General features: G+C 41.0%; 1 protein-coding gene across 6 annotated transcripts in view; it reads left to right on the top strand.

The window, feature by feature from the left end:
• Positions 1 to 20,215, top strand: part of Mccc1 (methylcrotonyl-CoA carboxylase subunit 1) — a 53,266-nt gene that overhangs the window by 15,060 nt on the left and 17,991 nt on the right. For 4 of the 6 annotated variants that reach the window (XR_015440998.1, XM_087186608.1, XM_087186607.1 and 1 more), the window contains exons 5-11: positions 3,747 to 3,868; positions 4,301 to 4,448; positions 4,532 to 4,653; positions 9,209 to 9,323; positions 11,057 to 11,138; positions 14,584 to 14,711; positions 18,342 to 18,525. Coding sequence is in view for 5 of the 6 variants with exons in the window: in XM_087186608.1 (XP_087042734.1) it covers positions 3,747 to 3,868; positions 4,301 to 4,448; positions 4,532 to 4,653; positions 9,209 to 9,323; positions 11,057 to 11,138; positions 14,584 to 14,711; positions 18,342 to 18,525 (901 nt within the window). In the remaining variant the exon portion in view is untranslated. The remainder of the gene's footprint in view (positions 1 to 3,746; positions 3,869 to 4,300; positions 4,449 to 4,531; positions 4,654 to 9,208; positions 9,324 to 11,056; positions 11,139 to 14,583; positions 14,712 to 18,341; positions 18,526 to 20,215) is intronic. The other 2 variants (XM_087186609.1, XM_021254852.2) reach the window with 1 other exon arrangement.

Raw genomic sequence — 20,215 nt, 5'->3', positions numbered from 1 at the left:
CGCTGGCCTCGGACTCACTGTGTAGCCTAAGCCAGCCTTGAACTCCTGGCACTCCTCCTGCCTCAGTCTCCTGAGTGCTGGGATCACAGGCATGCACCACCATACCTGGCTCCAGATCTTGTTTGTTTTGAGACAGTGTCTTAGTAAGTTGCCCAGACTGACCTTAAAATTGTGATCCTCTGTGTCAGCCTCCTGAGTAGCTGGGATTACAGGTGTATACCACCAGGCCGGGTTTCCTGTTCTTTATTAGCAATGAACATTGTGGAAATTAAAGTAACAATTACATTGTGGCTTCACTGAGAATCAAATATAAATAAAATTAGTAAAAATAGATCAGGACAGCAATATGGCAATTCTTTCCTAATTAATCTGTGTTTCTCTCTCTGTCTTTCTCTCTTTGTGTCTCTTTGTCTCTCTCTTTCTTTCTTGTGCTGGGAATCAAACCCAAGGCCTCACATATGCTAGGCTGGTATTCTACCATTGAGCCCCACCCCTTTATCAAAATGCTACTAGGCGTTTTTGTAGAAATTGATAAGTTGATCCCAAGATAACCAAAGAGTCTAGTAGATAGCCAAAACAGTATGGAAAAGACTTTTATTGGGCTTAGACTGTGTTTCAATGGTCATTAAAAACTACAGGAATCTAGATAGTATGGTATTGACATAAGAATAAATGTATGGGTTGGGGATTTAGCTCAGTGGTGCTGCCACCTGCCTCGTAAGTGCAAGGTCAAGAGTTCGATCCTCAGTACAAAAAAAAACACACAAAAAATGTATAAGTCAGTAAAATAGACTAAAAGTCTGAAAACAAACTCAAATATATATATATGATCAATTCATTTTTTAATCAATTGATTTTTTTTTTTTTGGTACTGGGGATTGAACTCAGGACCTTGAGGTTTACGAAGCAGGCAGCAGAACCACTGAGCTAAATCCTCGGCCCGAAGATTTCTCTTTTAATGAGCTAGAAAGCCAGATAAGTACATTTGTTAACATTCTCAGTAAATTAGAAGGGACTGGGCTAAAGCCTGAGGAATTCCTCTTTCGAGAAAGCAGTGATGGCGAACCTTTTAGAGCTTTCAGTAATAAAAACAGTCCTCTGCGGCATGTGTGCCATAGGTTGGCTACCACTACACTAAAGTATATGTAGATTTGATTTGATTTTTTTTTTTTTTTTTTTTTTTGGTACCAGGGATCAAACTCTGGACCTTGTGCTTTTGAGGCAGGTGACGGCACCACTGAGCTAAATCCTCAGCTGATTTGATTTGATTTTTAAGACAGGGTCTCACTGTGTAGTCCAGGCTGGCCTCAAACTTGCAGCAATCCTTTTGCCTCAGCCTCTTGAGTGCTGGAATTATTGGGATGTGCCACTACACCTAAATAAATAAACTAAAGGGCCGGGGATTTAGCTCAGTGGTTCTACCGCCTGCCTCGCAAGTGCAAGGTCCCGAGTTTGATCCCCAGTACCAAAAAATAAATAAATAAATAAATAAAATAAATAGACTTTATTTAATTTTTTCATTAAGTTTATTGCTACATTTTAGGTATACAATATGATGACATTCATCATTGGGAATATGTACCTTTACATGATATATTTTGTTTCTTATTTATAGAGAACAGGGAAAGGGGACGTTAGTAGAACCTCTGCAGTTCAGTCCTAGTCTCCTGCAAGCCACGACAGCACAAGGTGAATTAACTTATTATACAGAAAAGGTAGAAAAATGAGACCTTGAGAAGAAGCTGAGCTTTGGGTCTGATCAGTGCTGCTCTGGGCGGCAAAGTCGAAAGCCCCCAGCTTACCGCACCTTTTATTCAGTACATCTGGATAAACAGATGTAACAAATGACTTCCAGAGAGTTCAGTACATCTTGCGTAAATAAGATGTAACAATCCAAGAACAATGTGGAACTGAGTAGATGAAGATTTTGTTCCTCTGAGGATGTCTCCTTCTGGTGTAATCTTGTCCTGGAGAATCACAGGATCACTGGATCATTGAGGTCTCAGTTGTGACCGGAGGCCAAAATGGAAATCATGTCTCGAAATGCCATAGCTGGGCTGCAGGCAGGAGAACTAGGCCTAATCAAATGATTTTTCCCTCAAATTATGTAGCATTGCTCCTGACACTTATTTTTTCCCCATTCTTCTTCCCTCCCTATTTACAAAGACTGTTTCCTTTTTTTTTTTTTTTTTTGGTACCAGTGATCAAACTTGGGACCTTGTGCTTTTGTGGCAGGCGGCGGAACCACTGAGCTAAATCCCCGACCCTCCATTTTTTTTCTTATCACATATTTATTCCTTTCCCTTCTTTCTTTTCCCCTACCCCCACTTTCCCTTCCCCTTTGGACCTTATTCATTTAATTTTTCTTTTTTTGAGACAAGGTCTTGCTCTGTATTTCAGTCTGGCCTTTAGCTCACTGTGTAGCCCAGGCAGGCCTCAAACTCATGGTGATCCTCCTGATTCAGCCTCCTGAGTGCTGGAATTACAGGTGTGTGCCATCACACCCAAGATATATAGACTTTTTTTTCCTGGTACCAGGAATCAAACTCAGGATCTTGTGTTTGCCAAGTATGCATAGTGCCACTGAGCCAAATCCTTGGCCGTTAGACTTTAATACATGGCTTTTTGTTGGCTTTTTTTTCTGGAAAGATAGCATTGGCAGGGGATAGATGAGGTATTGTGCTAGTGTGTTCTTTCTAGCTTTTGGATACTGTAATTTCAATTCTAGACCAGTCATGCACAGAGGGAATAAACAAACTTTCTTACCTCCCCAAAGCCCTGTGCTCCTTGACATTTTTCCCTAATAGCAATATTCCTTTAAATTAGAATATATATTGTTCTGTGCCATATCATCCAGCAATTCAAGTGTATACCTAACAGTTTAAAGAAGGGCCCTAAATACCTGTACATCATTGTTCATAGGAACATTATTCACAGTGGCTAAAAGGTTGAAGTAACCCACATGTTCATCAACAGATGAACGAATAAACAAAATGTGGATTGTACACACAGTGGACTATTATTTAGCCTTAAATAGGAATGAAATTCTCATACACGCTACAGCGTGGATGAACTTTGAAATCAGTATGCTAGGTGAAATAACCTAGTTCGAGAGGGACAAATATGATGATTCCGAGTGTGAAATAAGGATGCAGGAAAAGGAGGGAACGTGAATTATGTTTGAGATGATAAAACATTTTGGAGACGGGTGGTGATGGCTGCATGGTATTTAGGAATGTACTTAATACCACTGCGTTGTATACTTAGAAGTGATTAAATGGTAAATTTTAATGTATGTCTATATTACCACAATGAAAAGGAATACAAGTGCTGGCAGTATATGTAGCTCGGTGGTGGAGGGCTTACTAAGCCCTAGGTTCAATCCCCAGAACTGAAAAAAAAAAAAAAAAAAAGACAAGTTCTTCTAGTTTAAGTAAGGGTTCTGAATTTCAGTATAAATGTTCCAGACTTCTCTTTGGAAGTAGATTTTGATAGGGATCTTCGTGTGCCTGTCTGCAGCATAGGGAGGGCTTTCCTGGAGAAACACAGAGCTTTGTCTGTTAAGAACTAATAATGGGCATGGTGGTGCATGCCTGTAATCTCAGCACTCGGGAGGCTGAGGCAGGGGGATTGCCACAAGTTCAAGGCCAGCCTGCGCTACATAGTGAGACCTTGTCTCACAAAACAAAAATAATAATAAAAAAAGGACTAACTAATAAATTTGTCATTTTATTTCCCACTGCTAGGCTATCCATCCAGGATACGGTTTTCTTTCAGAAAACATGGAATTTGCTGAACTTTGTAAACAAGAAGGAATTATTTTTATAGGTCCTCCTTCATCGGCAATTAGAGACATGGGTATAAAGAGGTATGAGTTTTGATTTTTCTAAATATAACCATATGAAGGTCAAATGGAATAGCTTCTCTTACATGTCATCGGCATTTTAATCTTACCCTTTAATTGTTGTAGGCACGAGTTACTGCTCTGCTGTGTGGGGTGCTCCATCGAGTTATAGAAAGTATTCAATTATAATAGTGTCATAGTAACTAGTGTTATAATAGTAATTAGTGTTTCCATTCAATATGTTAATTAGATTTTTGGGCGACCACATGAAATGAGGAAGAGTAACTGGTAAACACTTTCATATATGTATGAATTGATATTTGTGGAATCTGACTTGTGGTCCTTTCTGTGACCCTTTAAAGAATTCCATTGGCATTGGCACACTGGGCTGTATTTGTGTTTCTCTTGGATGAAAGAATCTGTAGCATTGGGGCCTTGGGTGTTTCTGCTCCACAGCACATCTAAGTCCATCATGGCTGCTGCAGGGGTCCCTGTGGTGGACGGTTATCACGGCGAGGACCAGTCCGACCAGTGCCTGAGGCGACAGGCGGGGAGAATCGGTTATCCCATCATGATTAAAGCCGTCCGGGGTGGAGGAGGCAAAGTAAGCTTGGCAGGTACTGTCTTGCCATTTGAGACTAGCTGTCTTTGTTTGGATTGTAATCATAGCCATCTTTTCTCTCTTAGGGGATGAGGATTGCTAGATCCGAAAAGGAATTTCAAGAACAGTTAGAATCAGCGCGGAGAGAAGCTAAGAAGTCTTTCAATGACGATGCTGTGCTGATCGAGAAGTTTGTGGACACACCAAGGTGGACTGAGCTTTTTGTCCCTGACTCAGATTTTTTTATATTGAACTATAAAAGTAATGTGTGCATATTCGGTAAAACAAAATTCTAGTGGTGCACATGTCAATTAAATTCCCCAATCCTGAGCCCTGATGTAACCACTGATTCTAGGATTATATACCTTCTTCCAGCCCTTTTCTATGTGAATCCAGATATATGTATATACCCACAGGAAACGAAACACATACACAAGAGCAGTGAAGAGAATTTTACATGATATTATATGTGAATGTTACATTGTATGCTGACACAGTGTACACATCTTTCCGTGTCCATAACTGTAGATCTGCCTCATTCTTTTTATTGGTAGCTTGATGGTTGCATTCAATGTTTCTTATTGATAGAATTCAGAGTTTTCAACACACAAAAAATTATTCATTTATTTGCAGTACTGGGGATTGAACCCAGAGCCTTCACACTGAGATGCATCCCCAGCAATTTTTTAATTTTTTATTTTGAGACACAGACTTGCTAAGTCACTGAGCTGCCCAGGCTGGGCTCAAACTTGTGATCCTCCTGCTACAGCCTCCCAGAGTGCTGGGATAATAGGAATGCACCATCACACCAGGTTGAAAAAAATTCTTGTAATAAATTAAACGGTTTATAGAATTCTGTGAGCATCAGTTGAGGTGCTCGGAAAATGGAAATAGTTATCCAGATTGAATTATAAGTGACATGTCAATGAATAATAATGCTCTAGGCTAATACTGACATTGCCCTTAACCTGTGCCAGATTCTAAGGGTTTTACACATTCTGAGTAATGTTTCTGTACTTCTTTTTTTTTTTTTGGTACGGGGGAATCAAACTCGGGTCCTTGTGCTTGCACAGCGGGCGGCAAAACCACTGGGCTAAATCCTTGGCCCCCTTTCCGTACTTCTAATAGCTCCTTTGAGTGGTACTGTTTTCCTCATCTTGTAAGTGAGGATAGAAAGCAGCAGGGTGGTCATGCTTTTTGTCTGAGCTCACTCAGCTCGGACGTGATAAAGCTGGGACTGAACCGAGACAGCTGGACTCCAGAGTCCATGTTCTGAACCACTGCACTAACCTGCTTCTCTGAGGACCGGCAGAGCAGATGCCATGAAGATTTCAGAACTTTCTTGTGTGGTTGATGTCTGGAATTCTATTTTCACGTTTGTGATTTAAGGTAGCAAGTAGACAGTTCTGTTGCATAGATATTTGTGGCAATTTTTACAAACCTCTGTGACCTAGCAGTCAGGTGAAAGAGCAACTCATTTGGGAACTGAGGTCAGCGTAAGTGAACTTGAGTAACTCTTCCATAAGGTACATTTTCTCGAGTCTGTGGCACACAGTAAGCACGTGATGATCTTACAGTCGTCAGCCACAGAGAAGCACGTGGTGATTTTACAGTGTTAGTCACCTGTGTTTTGCCTTGGGTTTTTGTTTATGGCCCTTTAATTTGCCCCTACATAATGAATGTGAAGCTTAAGGCTCTTCTTTTGCATGAGCCTCTTCTAAGACTCTACCTAATTTTGCACATGTAATTTTGTATTTTCTTTAGAGGCCCCAAACTGTGGGACTGTACCTGAGCATGACATAGTAAAGAAATGTATTTTGTTTTCCTTGAGACAGCATCTCACTATGTAGTTCAGGCTTGAACTCACTTTGTAGCCCAGGCTGGCCTTGTACTTCTGGAGATCCTCCTGCCTCAGCTTCCTGAGTGTTGGGATTATAGGCGTGCACCAGCATGCCATCTTGAAATTTACTTTTAACAAATATATTTCTAAGGCATGCTAATGGTCCAGAAAAAGCAGCCTGAAGAAACAAAATAAGCACCTGAATCAAAATAAGCACCTGAAATGATGCTTATTTAGGAATGATGCAAATTTAGGAATGATTAGTTAGGAAATTCAAAATAACTGATTAATATGTTAATGGTTTTAATGGATCAAGTAGATAAGATGCAAGAATAGAAGGATAGTGAGCCAGGGATTTAGCTCAGTGGTTCCTCCGGCTTCTTGCAAGCGCAAGGTCCTGAGTTTGACCTCCGTACCAAAAAAAAAAAAAAAAGAATAGCTGGGTAGCATAAGAGATGCAGTGCAGTGGTAGAGTACTTGGCTAGTGTGTGTGAGGCCCTGGGTTTGATTCCCGGTGATGCAAAAACAAACAAAAAATAAGTGGATAGTGTAAGGAGAGAGATGGACATACTCAAGTAGTTTTTTAAAATGCTAGAAATCATCCAGGTGTAGTGATGCATGCCTGTAATCTCAGCACTTGGGAGGCTGAGGCAGGAGGATTGCTGCCAGTTCGAGGCCGGCCTGGGCTACATAATGGGTTCAAGGCCAGCCTGAACTACATACTGAGACCCTGTCTCAAAAAAGAAAAAGAAAAGAAAGAGAGAGAGAGAGAGAGAGAGAGAGAGAGAGAGAGAGAGAGAGAGAGTGAGAATTAGAGAAGAATTAAATGATGGTAAACTAAAATCTCTTTCTTATTCTAAATCAAGCTCATGGTAGCAACAGGGCTCAGGATATGGCTGGTAAAACATATGCTCAGCATATATGGGACCCTGGGTTCCATCCCCAGCGTTGCACAACACACACACACACACACACACACACGCCACCAAGAACAACAATAGAAATAGTTTTGTGTATTTGGTAATTATGGCTTTGGGATAAATTAAATGAGGAGGAAAGATCGACAAGGCAAAAATCAAAAGAAAAGAAATCAGCTGCAAGTATTTTGTCAAGAGAGTGTGTTAGCTGGGTTGTAAAATTCAAAACTGGAACATTCAGAAAGGGTGGTATAGATGGAGACAACAAATTCTTCCAAATGGTTAAATGAGGTGCTTCATGAAGTAAACCAAAATGAATGAAAATGGCTCATTGTGCTGATACAGTACATTAACAAGACTTTTACAAAGCCTTTTAAAAATTTTTTCTCTATTAGTACATATATGTTTACAGCACACAATGCTTATGTTCCTTGTGGGAAATTGGTAACATGTGTGCAGCACATCTTGATTCCTTTTACATTGCCTTTCCCTCCCTCCCTCATCTCTTGTCCCCTTCTTTTGGGTTTTTTTTTTTTCGGTACCGGGGATTGAACTCGGGACCTTGCGCTTTCGAGGCAGGCACCAGAACAACTGAGCTAAATCCCCGGCCGCCCTTCTTTTAGTTTTTAGCTGTTTGCAGTACATGCTGTTTACATTACTTGTATGGAGTTGGTATGTGTACGTAACATATCCCAAGTTTTTTGTTCCCTCCTTCCTCTCTCCCTCCATATCCTGATCCCCTTCCCCTTTGAGAGCAGCCTATCTCCCTACTTCCTATTATCTACCTTTTATTTTGTTCTGTATTTTCACTCTGAATTTCTCATACAAGAGAAGCCATGTGATATTTAAGCTTGTGTGTCTGATTTCTTTCACTTAACTAGGTTTTGTTTTTTAATGTCTCCTGTGTTTGAAAGTTTTATTTTTAAAGAAATCCACAAAACCAGACATGGGGGCACAAGCTTGTAATCTTAGCCCTCTGGGAGGTTGAGGCAGGAGGATCGAAAGTTCTAGCCTAGCCTGGGCAACACAAAAAAAATGCCAATCACTCATTTCTGTGTGATGGTGGTAAATATGTGAGTTGAACTTCACCGCAGTAAACCTGCTAAGAAGAATGCCTCTCTCTCTCTTTTTTTTTTTTTTTTTCGTTTTGAGACAGGGTCTCAGTCTGTAGTTCAGGCTGACCTTGAACTCACTGTGTAGCCCAGGCTGGCCTCAAAACCACAGCAATCCTCCTGCCTCAGCCTTCCAAGTTCTTAGATTACAGGTGTGTGCCACTGTGCCCGACTTCACTTATTTCTTAAACCTTTTGTGGCTGAGCCATTTTATTTTGGTCTTCCATAGTTTATAAAATCTGACTGAAAGAGGGCTGGGGATTTAGTTCAGTGGCACTACACCTGCCTTTCGAGTGCAAGGTACTGAGTTCAGTCTGACTGAAAGAGCGTAATGAAAGCTAGTCATGGAAAGTTTTCGTTGGCTTTTTGAGATTATATGAAATATGACTACAATTTGTTTGATTGATTGATTGATTGAGTCCTAGTGGGTGTTAAGCCCAGGGCCTTCACACTGAGGTACATCCCCAGTTCTTTTTCCTTTTTTATTTTGAGTGAGGGTCTCTGTAAGATGTTAAGTTGCCCATGCTGGTCTGGAACTTGTGATGTTCCTGCCTCAGCCTCCCAGGTGCATTAATGTTTACCACACAAATGGAAACTTTTTCACTGAGTTTTTGCAAGATTATAGGTTCTAAATCCATAACCTCTATTTTGAGATCAAAATATCAGATCTTACTTTTAAAAAATAAGATAAAAATGGAGGGCCCGGGATTTAGCTCAGTGGTGCCACCGCCTGCCTCGCAAGGGCAAGGTCCCGAGTTCGATCCCTGGTACAAAAAAAAAAACCAAAAACGGAGGTACCCTGGGCATGGATAGCAAAGCGTCTGGCTTGATGAAAATGATTCTTATCACTCATGATAAAATATATCAGGACTCATTTGCATTCTTGCTTTTAAGCAGGCATGTAGAAGTCCAGGTGTTTGGTGATCACCATGGCAACGCAGTATACTTGTTCGAACGTGACTGCAGCGTGCAGAGGCGGCATCAGAAGGTTATTGAGGAGGCCCCTGCGGTAAGCACCGTCTCTGTCCTGGCAACCTTGTGCCTTTTCATTTTCACATCAGCTTCTGTGAATCCTGCCTCCCACGCCCTCAAAACAGCTGCCCGAAACTAAGGCAGCGCTAAGACCCCGAGCAGGACAGAGAAGGGGGCTCAGGTTCCTTGCGGGTAGAATCGGGCAGATTTGCTCTGCGTCTGACTTCTAGCGAGCAGCTGGGTAGTGAGGTTGCAGTGCCATTTCTAATTGTAATTAACTGGAATTAATTACAGGAATGGAATGCGATGGCCTGTTAATGAGATGTATTTTTATAGAGAAGATTCTTGTGTTAACAACTGTTTCTTTCAGATGCTCCTGAAATGTATTAGTCATTTTCCTGCCTTAATGGGTGTGTTGTGGAAAGAGGGTCGCTCTCATTTTTGAGTTTTCCTCTTAATTGGTTTTTCCTCTTAATTGTTTCTGCGTCATGGATGACCTGGGGTTTTTTTCTTTCACTATGTATTTCCAAAAAAATCTGGGATCTGAGGTTTTTAGTTAATCAGTTTGTTATTCCTGCGTTGTATTTAAAATGTAATTCTGTTGCAGAGTATATTGTGCCGTTTGAAGTACATGTCTATAATTACCATATAGCCTATTTTCAAGCAGTGATTGCATAAATAAGTCTGTAGAGCACCAATTTAAATGGTAAAATAAACTTTGCTTACTTCTCTATATATTTCTTTTTATTAATCTTACATATTAACTTGGAATCTCCAGGTTTCCCTGTATCCCAAGAAATCATTAGGCACCTGATTCATATTGCTCTATCATCCTGAAGCAAAATGGGAACCACCGAAAGTTTTCATATTGATGTGGTCATTTAGATAGCTAGGAAAGTTGTTATATAGATATAAAGGATAATGATATTTGGTCATGCTGAGTAAAAGCTATAATCATAGATATTAAGTTTTGCTACATTGACAAGACTTTTTTTTCTTTTTGTGATACTGGTGATTGAACACAAGACTCCGCACAAGCTAGGCAAGTGCTTTACACTGAGCTACGTCGCTAGCCCTGATTATTTTTTATTTTCGGTGTTTCACTAAATTACCTATGCTGTCCTCAAATATGTGACTCTCCTGCCTCGTCTCTTAAGTTGCTGGGATTACAGTCACACACCACTGTTCCTAGCTAGTACTGGATTTCTTGTTTTTGTTTTTTTTGTTGTTGTTTTGAGACAGGTTCTCACTATGTAGTTCAGACTGGCCTTGAACTCACTATGTAGCCTAGCAGTCTTCCTGCCTCGGCCTCCTAAGTGCTGGGATTACAGATATCCACCACCCACCATGTCTGGCTTAGTACAGTATTTCTTTTTGGGGGGGGTGTACTAGGGATCGAACTCGGGACCATGTGCTTTCGAGGCAGACGGCGGAACTACTGAGCTAAATCCCCAGCCCAGTACAGTATTTCTTGATGAAGTGTATAACATTAGCTTTTTATCCTTATCCTTTTTTTGAGAGAGAGAGAGTCACTGTGTAGTTCAGGCTGCCTTGAACTCACTGTGTAGCACAGGCTGGCCTCAAATTTGTTGCCATCGTCCTGCTTCAGCCTCCTGAGTGCTGGGATTATAGGCATGTGCCACCACACCCTGCTATCCTTATATTATTAATGCAGTTATTTGATACATAAAAATATGTCACTGTATTTTGATGGAAATTTTTGGTAAGGCAAGGTATTAATGGGAATGTGTTTTGAATCATTTGTCATAGCCTGGTATCAAACCTGAAGTAAGAAGAAAGCTTGGAGAGGCTGCAGTCAGAGCTGCTAAAGCTGTAAATTATGTTGGGGCAGGTATGTTAAAATTATTTTTACCAGGAGAGACAAACTAATTTGTTTTTAGTTTCAGAAGGTAAGAGAGATGTTTAGCTTTTTGTTTGTTTGCTTATTTGTTTGTTTGTTTTTTGAGACAGAGTCTCTCTATGTAGCCCAGGCTGTCCTCAAACTCGAAGTGATCCTCCTGCCTCAGCCTCCTAAGTGCTGGGATTACAGATGTGTGCCGCCACACCGGGCTGGCTTTTGTTTTTTTTGTTTTTTGTTTTTCACACCATATTTGCCTTTTAATAAGTTGCTGTTGTCTATTTGTTGATTAGCTTTTAAAATTCTCATGTCTATATTAATAAGTAAAAATTACATACATGTTTCCTTTTGCTATGACCAGAGCTCTTCCTGAAGCCCAAAGGACAATAGGCTAGAATTTCCATGGAGTGGAAAGGAACTCTGATGCCCTCAGACCCCAGCTCCTTGAGCCTCATGGGGAATAATATAGTCTTGGCTAGCTTTTAAATTGGTGGCTTTCAAGTTTTTTATGTATGTATGTATGTATGTATGTATATACATTTATTTATTTGGCAGGCTCTCATCATCTAGTCCAGGCTGGCCTTGAACTCACTGTGTAGTCCAGGCTGCCTTCAACTTTCAGGTGATCCTCCTCCCTCAGGCTCCGAGTGCTGGGATTACAGGCGAGCACCACTACACCCAGGGCTATAGTACCTCATAGAATAGTTTCTCACCCTAAGAATCCTCTGTGCTCTGCCTACTCCTCTTCAGCCCCCTAAGCCCTGGCAACCACTAATCTCCCTGGTACCTCCTCAGTTTGCCTTCTAAAGTATAAATAGTGTAATCATATAGCACACAGCCTTTCCAGGTTGGCCTCTCCCTGTTACTCATCTGGATTTCAGTTTCCTTAGTGTCTTCTCACTGCTTCCTCATTTCTCTCTCTTTGTCGCTGAACAGTGTTCCATTGTCTGTGTATACTGGAGCTTATGTGTCCATTTCCTACCGAAAGACATCTTGGTTGCCTCCGAGTTTTGCAGTTATGGATAGAGCTGCTAAACACTTAGATGCAAGATTTTATGTGGACATAATTTTCTTTTAGTTCAATTGGGTAAATCCCAAGGAGCAGGATTGCCAGATCACATAGTAAGAGTATGGTTAGTTTTGGAAGAAACTGCCAAAGCGTCTTCCAGAGAGCTGTACCGTCGCCTTCCTACTGTGTAGCAGTGAATTGAGGCTTCCGGTGACCCCAGGGCCCTTCATTTAGAGTTGTCAGGGTTAGGGATTTTGACTAGCTGGATTCTTGCTGTTTTGGTTTGTATGTCTATGATGTTATGTGATGTTAAACATTTTGCATGATGCTAACCTGCCATCAGCATATCTCCATTATGAAGTGTCCTTTTGGGTCTTGCACACATTTAAAAAACCTGATTGTGGGCCAGGGATTTAGCTCAGTGGTTCCGCCGCCTGGCCGCCTGCCTCGCAAGCGGAAGGACCCGAGTTCGATCCCCCGTACACAAACAAACAAACAAAAAACCTGATTGTTTATTTTCTTTTTTTTTTTTTTGAGGCAGAGTCTTACTGAGTTGCACAGGCTGGCCCTGAGCTCATGGTCTTCCTGCCTCAGCCTCTCAGCAAGCTGGGATTATCAGCAAAGGCCACCTGCCCAGCTTGTTTTCTTCTTTCGAATAGCAGTCCTATGTCCCATGTACCTTTTACAAACCCTGTCTCAGTCTGAGGCTTGTGACCTCATTCTCTTGAAAATGTCTTTTGTAGATGAGAAGTTTGGTTTTTAAAAAAATTTTCATGAAGTCCGGCTTATCATTTCTTTCTTTCATGTCTCTGCTGTTATATGTAAGAAGTCATTGCTGTACAGTTATCTAGGTATTCTCCTAAGTTTTTTCTAGGAGTTTTGTGGTTTTGTATTTTACATTTAGTCATATAATACATTTTGAATTAATTTTTGTAAAAGGTGTATGTTCTATGTCTGCCACCTTCTGTGGTTTTGAGTGTTTTATATTTCGTTTCTTACCTTAGCATATTAATAGGTCTTTTTTTTTTTTGGTTTTCTCAGTAGTAACCCTAGAGTTTACAATATGCATCCACAGTTAATCCAAGTCCACTTTCTTTCTTGCTTGCTTTTGGTTTTTTGAGGCAGGGTCTCTCCGTATAGTTCAGGCTGACCTTGAACTCACTATGTAGCCCAGGCTGGCCTTGAACCCAGCAATCCTGCCTCAGCCTCTTGGTTGCTGGTGTTACAGGCGTATATTACCACCCCTGGCCCAGATCTGCTTTCAAATAGCAGCAGTGTAACATTTCACTTCACAAGTAGCTTATACCTTATAATAATAAAATATTCCTAATTTCTCCCTCTTGTCTCTTCTGTTATTGCATTCATGCATTTCATTTAAACATAAGCATAAATGTGTAACTGTATATAAAGTCATTGTTGCTCTTATTATTTTGAAGAAACTCATCTATTAAATCAGTCAAAGAGGGGCCTGGGATTTAGCTCAGTGGTGCCGCCACCTGCCTCCAAAGCACAAGGTCCCAAGTTCAATCCCTGGTACCAAAAAAAAAGAAAATCAGCCAAAATAAGAGAATTAACATTTTATTTTACTTTCACCTATTCGTTTTCTAATGCTCTTCCTTTCTTTATGTAAATACAAGTTTCTTGCCTATATCATTTTCCTTCTCTCTGAAGAACTTTTAATATTTCTTGCAAGCGTACTGAATGTATTCAACTGACAAAAGCAGGACACCTACACTTAAAATATTAAAGTTCATTGTCTAAAATTAAGCCTTAATAGTGCTTGCTTCGGCAGCACATATACTAAAATTAAGCCTTAATGAAATTAAGGGACGCTTGCCTAATGGAAGTGAGGGCCCAGGCTTAATCCCCAGTACCAGAGAAAGGAAGGAAAGGAAGGAGGAGGAAGAAGGGTGGGAGGGAGGAAGGAACGGGGAGGGAAAGAAGAAAGATTGTAGGCTTTAATACACGCCACAGACCCATATGGCTTAGTTGGGAAACAGTTCTTCGATGTATCCCTGGCAAAGGGTCTTTAGAAGAAACTTCTAAGCACCCACAGTGCAGAGACGGAAATGTGCTTTTCTCGATGGAGTTACAGTGAGAAGGTCACCGTGTGAGACACCTGGGCGTCGTGGGCTCCGGGCTGTGGCCCTACCACAGTCTCACTACCACACCTGCTGTGACTGATTCAGAATTTGGGTTTACCATTTGCTCACGACCCCAAACACATTTTTCTATCACTAAATTTCATGCCAAGCCCTATTTTTAACTTAGACTCATTTGCTGTGGTAAAATGTGAGATATTTTCTTTATGAAGTGCAAAACGTTTATGACAACAATAGCAGCTGTAACACTCAGTGTGCTACATCAAGGAAAATCTTGATTTCTATTGATTTTACACTATTGAAACATGACTTGTGTTTTATCTCCCAGGCACGGTGGAGTTCATTATGGACTCACAGCACAATTTTTACTTCATGGAAATGAATACGAGACTGCAAGTAGAACATCCTGTTACTGAGATGGTCACGGGAACTGACTTGGTGGAGTGGCAGCTTCGGGTGAGAACGTTTTTCCATCAAAGGTCATTTTTGTTTTTTTTTGTACCAGGGATTGAACCAGGTCCTTGCGCTTGCACAGTAGGTGGCGAAACCACTGTGCTAAATCCCTGGCCCTAAAGGTCATCTTTTATTAGTGGATGGTTGTGATATATAATGATGTGCTCCTTGTGGGGACTTGGTACATGTACTCCATCTTCAGAGTAGGGTGCCTCTGACCTCCCAAAAGAGGTGTCACTTTGGACAGAATTCACTCTCGGTGTTGGAGATAGGACAGGAAAATGAGAGGTTAAAAAGTGAAGCGACATTTGCGGCTGTGACATTTTTGGCACTTTGGGGACTCGCAGTCCTAACTTGTCACTTAACATTCATTTCCCTTCAGGCACCAGGCACACCAGCAGGGAACCGCTGTCACCTAGACTTGTCCTGACCACGCCGTCTCAAAGCCAAAGCCATATGGTCCACCTAAGGCCACAGCATTCCTGGCTGTGCCATCATTAGATTTTAAAGGCAAGGCAGACTCCACCTAAGGCAGAATTGGGAATGAAGAGCCAAAGGAATGGTCTCACAGAATGATCCCCATAAAGTGCTGATTTAGAAACCGTTAAAGCGTTTGACACTGCTGTGACATGTTTACTGTGTTTTACAAAAAGAATATGGGTGTGCTTTAAAACAAAAATATGGTGATTACTGGTGCTGGGTGCCATCCATCAGAAAGGCAGAGAGCTTCGGTACAGGAAGTGGCCTGTGGAATCTTAGGAACAGTGTTCAAGTTTCAGCTTGTTCAGTGCAGTCAGTGGTTGTGAGCTCCAGCTGAGAGGTGTGTTTTGAAATGTGCCATAGGATCATGGATCACAGATAACATATTTCATTGATGTTGCACAATCCTGCCGCATCAGCGTCCAGCTTTTTAAGAAATGTCATCCCAGGAGGTGAAGCATGGGTTTATAGTTGTGACCCAGAGAGGGCCAGAGCTCTCGGTGGAAATCACCCAGTTCCCCTCATGTGAAAAAAATGCATCAGTCAAGATCCAGCATCAAGGTGATGTTGATTGTGGTTGGGTTTTTTGGTACCGGGAATCGAACCCAGGACCTTGTGCTTGCCAGACAGGCATGGCGCCACTGAGCTAAATCCCTGGCCCTGATTGTGGTTTTTGACCTTGGTGGAATTGTGTGAGCTGAGTTTGTACCCAAGAACATTACGGTAAACTATGAGTAATATAAGGGCTTGTTATTTAAGAAACAGTCTGCAAGCTGGACATGGTGTTGCATGCCTGTAATCCTAACACTCAGGAGGCTGAGGCAGGAGGATAGCCTCAAGTTTGAGGCCAGCCTGGGCTACATAGTGAGTTCAAGGCCAGCCTGAACTACACAGCAAGACCCTGTCTCAAAAAAGCAAAAAAGAAAAGAAAGAAAGAAAGAGCATAGAAAATGGCCTAAGAAAAGGGCAATTTCATCCTCCATCATGATGACATTATGTGTCATACTTCTCTTCTGTTACAACAATTTCTGTCAAATAAAAACATATGGTGTGTTGTCAGCTACCTATGCAATGGATCTGGCACCATTCAACTTCTGGCTCATTCCCAAAGTCAAATGACCACGAAAGGTAAATATTTTGAATGGATTCAGGACATCAGGGAAGCTACAACAGTGCAACTAAAGACACAGAAGACTCCTGCCTCACAAGCGAAAGGTCCCGAGTTCGATCCCCGGTACCAAAAAGAAAAAACAAAAGACAAATATTATTAGTAAGAGCTCAGTCTCTTTTTGTTCTCTTTATTGAAAACAGTTGATTTTACCTCATCCTTTTTTAATATGAAAAACAATTTTTTTTTGTTTGTTTGTTTTTGTAGTGCTGAGGATCAAGCCCAGCACCTTAGCACGTGCTAGGCAAGTATTCTACCAACTGAGCTACATCTCCAGCTGGCCCAGATTTTTAAGTCATGTCAATGTTCTTGACTCCTGTAGAACCTTTCCTTCTTGTTTGTCACAACAGGGAACGAAGCTAGGGCTTTCACATTGAACTATATCCCTAGTTTTTCTTTATTTTTCATTTTGAGACAGGATCTCACTAAGTTGCCCAGGTAGGGTTTGAACTTGTGATCCTCCTGCCTCAGCCTCCCAGAGTGCTGAGATTACAGACATGCATTACCTCACCCAGCTAGGATCCTTGGTTCTTTATAAGTACTGAATGTAAATTATTTTTTCCATGCTGTGTTGCTAAAGTCTTGATTATTTTGATAATTTTGTCTTCTCAGGATTTCTGTCGAAAATAATATGCTGTTGTTTTTGTTGGCCCTTTGGGGATGCACAATGTTTTTAATGAGCCAAAAAATTCTGGCCCTGAATGGCCTTGAGAACTAATGAAAACCAGGCATATAGGCTACTAAGTGTTAGGAAAACTACAGTGTATTTGGAAACTTCTGGCAAGAGTTCTGGTTCCAAGATCCAGGGAAAAGGAGGGTATTTTTTTCTGAAGCACCAACTAAGACTAGACCTTTTGCAACCGTGGAGGATAAGATGTGTCATGTACATGTACTGACTCCACACAAGGAATGAAGCATGTATGTGCTACAAACATGGACTAATGAAAAAGGAAAGAAAGAGGCCACATATCCTCCAATGGCCTTTTCCGTTACACTGGTTGAAGAGAGCAGCGAGTTGTATTGATACATAAGAGCCATGTGGTAGTAACTGTAGCAGGGATGAACAATAATAGTTACCTTTTGGATAATCTGAGTCACACATGATCACAGTAAAACTGAAACCCCATCACATCCCCTTCCTCTTTGCTTTGTCCCTCATGTGCTGATGCAAATTCCAGCTCAAGTTGACTGAGACCACCTCTGATCTTCTCTTGGCTGTGGATGTAGACCGAAATATCAACTGATAATTTTTTTTCTTTTTTTTGGTGCTGGGGATCAAACTTGGGACCTTTCGCTTGTGAGGCAGGAGGTGGAACCACTGAGCTAAATCCCCGACCCTAACTGATAATTTATTATAAAAAACATTGACTTGGGAGCTGAGTGCTGCTGTGTTAAATGAAAACTGAGAATGTCTTGTCAGTAAGAAGTTTTGGTTTTGAGTATATTAAACACTGATTTATTTATTTATTTATTTAATTTTTTTGAGACAGGGCACTCTGTATGTAGTCTAGGCTAGCCTTGAACTTATGGTGATCTTCCTGCTTCAACCTCCCAAATACTGGGATCACAGGCATGTACCACCATGCCTAGCTTGATTTTTATATTTATGAATTAGCCATCAGTTTGCCTATCTCCATTTAAAAACTCTAGAAACCCATTGTAAGTAGACTATTCCTCAGCTGCATCTGTTGTTTAATCTGTTTCTGTTTTGCCCAATACTCAAGTGGATGGATAGAGTCATAGTTTTTATTTAGCTGCATTGCCAAATCCAAATGTACATTTACTAGAAAAAAAACAAGGCCATTGACTAAGTCAAGGTGCTATAGGGCCGGGGATTTAGCTCAGTGGTTCTGCCGCCTGCCTTGCAAGTGCAAGAACCCGAGTTCAATCCCTAGTACCAAAAAGAAAAAAAAAATAAGGTGCTGTAAGGTGGGTTTTTATAGCACTGTTATAGCACTGTTATAGCACTGTTCTTCTATTCCCAGATTGCAGCAGGTGAGAAGATTCCTTTGAGTCAGGAAGCAATCCCTCTGCAAGGCCATGCCTTTGAGGCCAGAATCTATGCAGAAGACCCTAACAATAACTTTATGCCGGGGGCTGGACCATTGGTACATCTCTCTACCCCTCTCGCAGACCATTCCACTAGGATTGAAACTGGAGTACGGCAAGGTAGAGCAAAAGAAAATGAAACTTTTTTTCTTGTTAAACTTCTAATACACTTTTTTCCTTTGAGATCAGTGTAGCATTATACTACTCAGGCTGGTCTGGAACTATTGGGGTCAAGTGATCCTCCTGCTTCAGCCTCTTGAGTAGCTGGGGCTATAGGTGTACATTATTACATCAGGCTTTTGTGCATTATTTATTTTGGGGTAAAGTCTTATTCTTGAGTCATATGGAAATATCTAGCATGTTTTAAAATAAAGGATTTAATTGATTTCTAATCAATTATTCCTTCTGGAATAATTATTGTTATAGCCTAACTCATATTTTAAATAATCTAGTATTGTTTTGAAACACAAGATACTACATTACAAGCTAAGCAACAGTAAAAGAAAATATTCCATTTTTAAAATAACAGTGCAAGAGCTATCACAGTTCAGTATATGAAATGACTGTCATAACTAATCATTAGAGTTTCCTATGTACAAGTACTTTTCTATGTTATTTTTCTACATAGGACTTTCTTTTTTGTGAACGATTTTTGTTTAATGTATCTGAAAAGAATGCATATATAAAGTCTGAGACATGATGGTTCAACACTAATGAATCTATAAGAATTAGAATCTTGGGAAAGTGGAAAAAATTACCTAAACATTTTTTAAAATTGGAAACTGAAGCAAAAAGAAGGTGCTAGAATCCCCATTAGCAATTACTAGGAGTCTTCATGCGACTCTCTGAGTGATTTTTATTAAACTAGAGCTCCTCATCCGGTTGCTATAGGCTTCCTTGTGCACAAATTAGATTAGTTTGTATTTTGGTTTTTTTTGGTACTGGGGATTGAACTCAGGACCTTGTGTATGCAAGGCAGGCGGTGGCACCACTGAGCTGAATCCCTGGCATTGTGCACAAATTAGAAATCAGGGGCTTCCTCTAACTGGTCCCCTGTTGATGAGTGTCCTCCCCACCCTGCCCACTGCGCAGCTCTTAATCCACCCTAATGGCCTGCAATGCCAGTTCCCTCATAAGCATCCACCCTGTAGTACCGCCATCTGAGCCCTCTGTGGCCAGGTGTTCAGCCGGGTTCTAGGAACATCTAACACAAGAGGGTTACATCCATGCTGATGAGCTAAGGGGGGAAGTTTCCTCGCAAACTCCATCCATTTGGTGTATTTCACTATGGATAGCTCAGCAGCTCTACTCTGTCATCATTCTGTTCTCCTACAGTATCTAAAAGTCCAAGAATATATGGCTCTCCACCAGTCATATCTGTGACTGCATAGTTGTCAAAAACAGTCCATGCATATTCAAGTAGAAATTTGTTTGTTGTGTAGATATTAGGAGATGTGTTTTACTAACAGTGCCATCATCAGCAAAAATCCTTAATTGTCTGCATTGTGGAAATAGTTTTTTGAGGTTTTTTTCGTGCTGGGGATTGAACTCAGGACCTTGCACTTTCAAGGCAGGTTCGGTGCCACTGAGCTGCATCCCCGGCCTTGTTTTGTTTTTTTTGAGACAGGGTCTCACTATATAGTTCAAACTGGCCTTGAACTCACTATGTAGTCCAGGCTGGCCTCAGACTCAAGGCAGTTCTCCTGCCTCAGCCTTCCAAGTACCGAGATTACGGTTATGTGCCACCATAGCTGGCTCTGGAAATAGTTTTATATCCACTTGAAATATTTTAAATTTGATGTTGACCTCA

The sequence above is a fragment of the Heterocephalus glaber genome, unplaced genomic scaffold (assembly GCF_053883595.1).
Source record: "Heterocephalus glaber isolate CG9 unplaced genomic scaffold, H.glaber_assembly_v1.0 deba00001504, whole genome shotgun sequence".
Taxonomy (NCBI): Eukaryota; Metazoa; Chordata; class Mammalia; order Rodentia; family Bathyergidae; genus Heterocephalus; species Heterocephalus glaber.
This window is presented reverse-complemented; position numbering and strand designations above follow the sequence as displayed.